General features: G+C 40.9%; 1 protein-coding gene across 1 annotated transcript; it reads right to left on the bottom strand.

The window, feature by feature from the left end:
• Nucleotides 1-3,803: 3,803 nt before the first annotated feature.
• LOC144772254 (uncharacterized) lies at nt 3,804-6,654 on the bottom strand. The gene has a single exon (XM_078656477.1). It carries the CDS (start codon nt 5,599-5,601, stop codon nt 4,537-4,539), a length of 1,065 nt encoding a protein of 354 aa, XP_078512603.1. The 5' UTR covers nt 5,602-6,654; the 3' UTR covers nt 3,804-4,536.
• Nucleotides 6,655-6,893: the final 239 nt, after the last annotated feature.

The following is a 6,893-nucleotide window of genomic DNA, read 5'->3' as shown; positions in this document are numbered from 1 at the left end:
TGGGTCATCTTTTTGGAGCTTTTTTTAAAAAACATTAGCTGTCCACTCTAAGTAGAGAAATAGAATATAGTTTTTACTCATCTTGACTTTATATATATTTAGTTCTAAGGTATTGCTTCTAATCAAACCCACGCCCCTTACTTACTTGTGACTGGTAGCTGAACTACACGGCGTCCTCCTCCTCCCCGAGCTTGTCCGAAGTGAATTACTACCTCTCTTTCCCTCGTGTTTATACTTTCCTTAATTGGCCAATCAGTCACACCTGTGTTTGTTTAGTATTGTGGGCTCGGCGGTTATTCAAAGCAACCTGGTCGCCATCTTGTAGTGTGTTTTGTATTACGTGGAGACAGCATTTTATCTTTACTATTGTCACAGCATGAAAGCGTCAACGCGCTGAAGCCATTTATTCGGTTTGAGTATTTATGTCCGTATGTATTTGCGGTACGGGGAAAGAGAGAGAGAACGGAAAGCCGCTTTGATATTCGTCATTTCCTATCAATGTGGCGAAGTCCCATTTATTAAAATTATGTTGTCACCCTCTTTAATGGTCTCAATATTGATCGATCTATACCCATGATGTACTTTTACATCATCTGGATAAACTCTGATGGAGTTATCTATATGGCCGCCATTTTGGAACAGGACAAGTTTTGGTGATGCTCCCAGTAGCGGAACACTTTACTGCATGTTTACTGTAATGTTGTCACAAATATCCTGATATTATATCTATCTTTTTCTTACTCGAGCATGCATCATGTTGTGAACGTGCTCCATTAATTTGTGCAACGAGTATTCTATGGTTTATTGGACCACCATCTTGGAATGGGAAGTACCTGTTGTTACACAACCCATATGTTGTTTACATTTGTAGTGTCTTGAATTATATATCACTTACTCTCACACATTATTATTTGGTCCCTTCATCCCTGGCTCAATGACTCCGAGGGTCAGCTGACTGATCCTCTGTTCTGAACTACAGGGACACATGTTCCAGAGGCCTCCCAGCAACTGCCCAGCTGACCTGCAGCACTGGACCTGCCTGAGCCCTGCTGGCCTCTACTGGAATGAGTTTTTCATTTCCAAGTTGTGCCTCCACAGGTCGTGGTCCATTGGCTGGCATCACTGAGGGCTCCTTCTCGCCCAACTGAAGGTCCCATCAAATCTGCCGCAAAAGCCAACAAAACCTTGCTGCACAACTACAAGCTCCATCGAAACTGACAGTCCACAATGCGTCAACACATAGCTGCCAGCCTCATCGGAATGGATGTTGAATGGTGTGAAGCCTTGCCACACAGCTCATCAGAACTGACACAAAGAGATTGAAAGCTCCACAAAGCCTGGGGCACAGCTTCATTGGAACCAACACCAGACGATACAAAGTCTCGCAAAGCAGATTGCGCACCAAGAACCAAGATTGTTCCATAAGGTACAATCCACAGCGGGCCAAACTTGTTCCGGTCTCCGACCTGTGCTCCATTGCGGTTGGCCTGAAATTGTGGCTTTGTCCCTGTCCAACGTAACCAGATACCCTCAGTTGGCGCTTTGAGCCTTTTGGCACTACCTTTATCTAAAACTTTAAACCATCCTATCTCCATTTCCAGTGATTCGTTTTTTGCCATTTTTGTATCAAATAATTTATTAAATGCCACTCTATTTTCCTAAATTAGTGTTGATTTTTCTTGTGTTGTGGTTTTAAGTCATTACTGTTTTTGGGCTGCATAAATACTGTACACACTGCCTCCAACTTACGCCCAACTATTATTGCGCCAAGCTATCAGCGGGTTAAGCATTGATTAATTTAGCAGCTTTTTGTGTTTCAACCTGCCAAGGATTGTGACTATTGCTTGAGTAGGGTTTCACTCCCCCACCAACAATTCAATTTTTCACACATTTACCACCTGCTTTGAGCTACTTGTAAAACGTATGTACATTTTTTATGAGCAGTGGTTGCTTCACTGGGGTATGGGAAATGTTGAGGGGGCAAAGCTTCTTTCACTTCAGCTGGAGGACAGAAGTATGAGAGCAGAAAGGGGCCAGGTGCAGAAGCATCCTGCAGCCTCGACAGTTCCTCTGAGGTCTGGTGCTTTTGGGACCAGAGTTTGAGGGCGCAATAACTTAGGGCCTGGAGACGCCAGAGTACTTGTAGTTGCCTGGAGCTGAACGCCTTGTGGAGATGCAATGACAGGCAAAAGACAAGAACCTTAAGGTGTGTATAATGTCAATTTGAAATAGTGGACAGATTAGTGGCAGCCTATGTGTATGTAATGTAAAGGCACATTTATATAGCGCTACTACCACTCCATGGAGCATCTTGGCGCTCTATAGCTCCTCTTACATTAAGTACAGTTGTCCTTGGTTGTTAATTATTTAGATTTTGTTAAGAATTCAGCACTGTCTTTCCATTTTCTTAGAACTCATTCAAAGTCTTGGAGGTACTAACTCAAGCAGACAGTGCCACTGTAACCCTGCAGGGAAGAAATGGTCTTTACTGACCGCGCCTCTCTAGAACAAGCAAAGTATGCACATCATACGTCACCAAGGACCAGGTGAGGTCAGTGCGGGCATTCAGAAAACCATGCTTTGGATAAGCAGTGAACAGTATGCTCTTAGAACACCCAAGGAGTAACTACCGAAGAAGCAGTAGGCATTTCTAGAACAGATTCTAAATCTGTAACAACCTCATCTCTAGCCTATGTGTCTTCACTGGTGATTGACTTCAAAGGTTCCTCTTTGCAGTTCGGCATGACACAACATGGTAAGTACATGGTTCATGGGCTACATCTCTAAACTCTCAAGTGGGCTGTAAGTTCTGTTTTTAGTACTACTGTGGGCAAATATAACATCTTTCCAGAGGTGATAAGGGAACATATACAGGTCTCCCTTCTAGGGATGTATAAGCAGGGTAGCACAGTATAGTAAGTAAGTAAATACTTTATTTGATTTGGTTTAAATCATACAAAGAGCGGATTAACCGCTAAAAACACGTAAACACTTGTGATTTAAAATTCATGTATAAACACTAGTTAGTTAGTAAAATTTACGTTTGAAACATTTTGATTATTAAAACAAAGGAAAGCAAAGGAAAATAGTACAGTTAGTGCCTTTTAGTCTTATGGAGTTGATCTGGCTTGAGGAATCTGATTCTTTTACTTATATTTGCTATAAAGTGAATGTCTAAGCATTTTCTGAATCAAGTTCTGTGTCTTTCCTTTCTAGCGCTTTTGCAGCTAGTCTTAAAAGCTTTAGTGATTTACATGCCAATTGCACTGTTGTTCCTCCTAAACATTTTATTACTGCGGATCTGCATGTCCTTATCTGCTCTTTTTTTCAACAACGGCCACAGCTGTTTTTTCCGTTCGGATAGTAGTGCCGGGCAAATACAGTGTAGGTGGAGCACTGATTCATCTCCATGTCCGCGACGGCGACAGTCCGTTGAAAGCCAGGTGCGTTTCCATTTAGGAGTTAAATCTTTAGTAGGATACACTCCCAGTCTCAGTAGAATTAATCGCTGTTTCATTCGGTTTGCGAAGTGTTCTAGAAGGTATGGTTGGGGCTTTAGCTTTTTATATGTCGGGAGCACCGTCCATGCGTTTGTTTTCTTGGACAACGTGGCTTTATCCTGGTCTTGGGGCATTTGGTTAACTGTTTTATTGACCAAATGTAGCACAGTATAGGAATAACTAAATATATTTATTGTTTTATTCCTTATTTGCCAACTTCTTGTGGTATAACCATGAATCATTTCATGATTTTCCCGTCTCCAAAACAGCATTCACTGGGATCTGTACAAAGATGGCCTGTTTTTGTAGTTTCTTCCCTACTATTATGTCTAGGAGTGCTAAGAACTAAATAAAAAGTATCCCACACTTATTACATCTGAAATTTTGTTTTACATTTTTGATTTCCTGATGGCAATTTAATATTGATGACAAACTGCAACTCACTCCATATATGTTCCATGTGTATGTGCTTTCCCCTGTGTGTACTCGCTGATGGCCAATACGGTTAACAAATTCACAGAAGCTCTTCCCGCATCCACTGCAACAGCGTGTTTGTCTCCTTAGTGTGTTTGCTAATGGACTCAGCGGATAATAAATCAGAGACGTCCTTGCTAGATTACTATCTGTGAGGCTTTGCAGATCAGAGGGAGGAATGACTGAAACTTACCCTACAGGTTTTACTCTCCCTTCACCCTGCATGCTTGATTTTGCTAATGGCATTTTAGTTGTGATGAGGGCTACAAGTCTTTTGACATTCAATGCAGGTTTTTGTTTTTCTCCTGCATGTTTTCACTTATGCCCCTTAAGCTGCACTGAGACAAACAAAGCTCCTTTCATATTTACTGCAAGGGCACAGTTTGATTCCTATGTGGTCACTGTTGGAACTTTAATTTTGATGAGTCGGTAAAGATTTTGCCCAATTCACTGTAAGTTATGGTTCGTCTATAGTTTGCATTTAGCTTCACTGATTCAATAGAGCTCTTCCCATATTCACTGCTGGTGTATGGTTTTCCCCTGTGTTTTCTCTGATTGATCTTTAGATGTGCTGGTTGACTAAAGCTCGTTCACCACTTCTGTGTGGTTTTTCTTTTGTATGTGTTCGCTGATGGGTCTTTAGGTTTCCTGAGTGATGAAAGCTCTTTCCACATTCGCTGCATCTGTATGGTCTTTCCCCTGTGTGTGTTCGCCAATGTAGCTTTAGATTGGAGGCCTTATTAAAATTCCTGCCACATTCACTGCAACTGTACAATTTTTCATCCGTGTGCAGTCGTTGGTGGTATTTTAAGGATGTGGACTGATTAAAGCTCTTACCACATTCACTGCAGCTGTAGGGTTTGTCTCCGGAGTGTGCTCGTTGGTGGAAATTTAAGTTTGATGAGGAAGCAAAGCTCTTTCCACATTCACTGCATGTGTATGGTTTTTCCCCTGTGTGTGTTCGCCAATGTAGTTTTAGATTGGATGCTTTATTAAAGTTCCTGCCACATTCACTGCAACTGTGCAGTTTTTCACCAGTGTGCATTCGTTGGTGGTATTTTAAGGGTGTTGATAGATTAAAGCTCTTACCACATTCACTGCAGCTGAATGGTTTTTCTCCCGAGTGTGTTCGTTTGTGGAAATTTAAGTTTGATGAGGAAGCAAAGCTCTTTGCACATTCAATGCATGCGTATGGTTTTTCTCCTGTATGTGTTCGCTGATGGGTCTTTAGGTTTGCTGATCGAGTAAAGCACTTTCCACATTCACTGCATGCGTATGGTTTTTCACCTGTATGTGTTCGTTGATGTAACTTTAGAATAAATGAGTTAATAAAGCTCCTGGCACATTCGGTACAACTATACGGTTTTTCACCAGTGTGTATTCTTTGGTGGTATTTTAAGGTAATTGACTGGTAAAAGCTCTTTCCACATTCAGTGCAGGTGAATGGTTTTACTCCTGTATGCATTAATTGATGGGTCTTTAGGTGTGATGAGTAAATAAATCTCTTTCCACATTCAGTGCAGGTGTGTGGTCTTTCTCCTGTATGAATTAGCTGATGGGCCCTTAGGTGCGATGAGTAAATAAAGCTCTTTCCACATTCACTGCAACTGTATCGTTTCTCATCCATGTGTATTCGTTGGTGGGATTTTAATGATGATTAGCGAGCAAAGCTCTTATCGCTTTCACGGCGTGTATGTAGTTTTTCTATTGTATGTGTGTTCACTGGCGGCTCTTCAAGCCTGATGAATGAGTAAATCTCTGTCCACATTCACTGCATATAAACGGTGTTTCCCTGTGTTTGTTCACTGATGGCTCTTAAGAGTTACTGACTCAGTTAAGCTCTTTCCACATTCACTGCAAGGCTATAGGCTTTGTGCTGCACGAATTCTATGATGTCACTTTAGGTGTGCAATCTCATCAACCCTATTTCTGTATTCACTATATGTGTCTGGAGTTTCCCGTTGTCTGTTTGCTCAAAGATCTTTAGGTTGTCTTTCCAAATTCACTGCATGTGTATGGCTTGTCTCCTATGTGTGTTCACTGAAAGGTTTTTAGCTTAACTAATGAATAAAACTCTCTCGTATAGTTTTTCTCATGTATGTGTTCGGTGATGGCTATTTTGATTTGATGAGTTACAAAAGCTTTTCCATTTTCATTACAGGTGAATTATTTTTTCTGTGTTGGTTGGTGATGGCGCATTGTGTGATGAGTGGGTAAAGCTCGTTCAACATTCACTGCATGTCTTTTCTTTATCTCCTGTATGAGTCTTTTAATCCCCCTGTTGAACCGATTACTCAATAGAATTCTTTTTTTTGCATTCATTGGAACTGAATGTTTTTTGATCGTGTGGTTTGCTGATAAAAATGCACCATTAATGAGAGTTAAAAACCCTTCTTCCAAGCACTACACATGTTAGGTTTTTCTTCTCTGTTTGCACGTGGACTCTTAGTTGTGATGGTTGATGAACACTCTTGCCACATTCGCGTTTCCATTAAAGGTTTTCTCTTTTTCTGTGGTTTCCATGGAAAAGCCAAAATAGCACTTACGATGAACTAACAACCCAGCATGGTTGTTATTAGCCGATGGGTGTTATTTGGTTGTGCCAATGTTAAAGTTATAACTTTATTTTATTCAGATCATATGGGGGTTCTCAGCCTCTTGAAACCACTGGATTGTTCTTGATGTGTCTTCATGTAAGAGATTCTCTGCCTCCTACTATATTGTCCTGCTTCTTATTGCTGTTTGTCATCAGTTCTGGCTCTTCGTAAATATAGGAATAATTTCCAGAACTCAGATATTTTCTTCATGATTTTCCCTCTCATATATTCATAAATATGGTTCCTGTGGGTGTAAAGAAAATAGTAATCACTAAATGTACGGGTTACGCCATAACTACAAATCTTGTAGTACACGTACACT

This window comes from Lissotriton helveticus, chromosome 8 (genome assembly GCF_964261635.1).
Source record: "Lissotriton helveticus chromosome 8, aLisHel1.1, whole genome shotgun sequence".
NCBI lineage: Eukaryota > Metazoa > Chordata > Amphibia > Caudata > Salamandridae > Lissotriton > Lissotriton helveticus.
This window is presented reverse-complemented; position numbering and strand designations above follow the sequence as displayed.

Bases quoted from the DNA above. Each gene is read 5' to 3' on its own strand.
- LOC144772254 (XM_078656477.1), bottom strand. From the start codon at position 5,601: ATGGATGAGAAACGATACAGTTGCAGTGAATGTGGAAAGAGCTTTATT.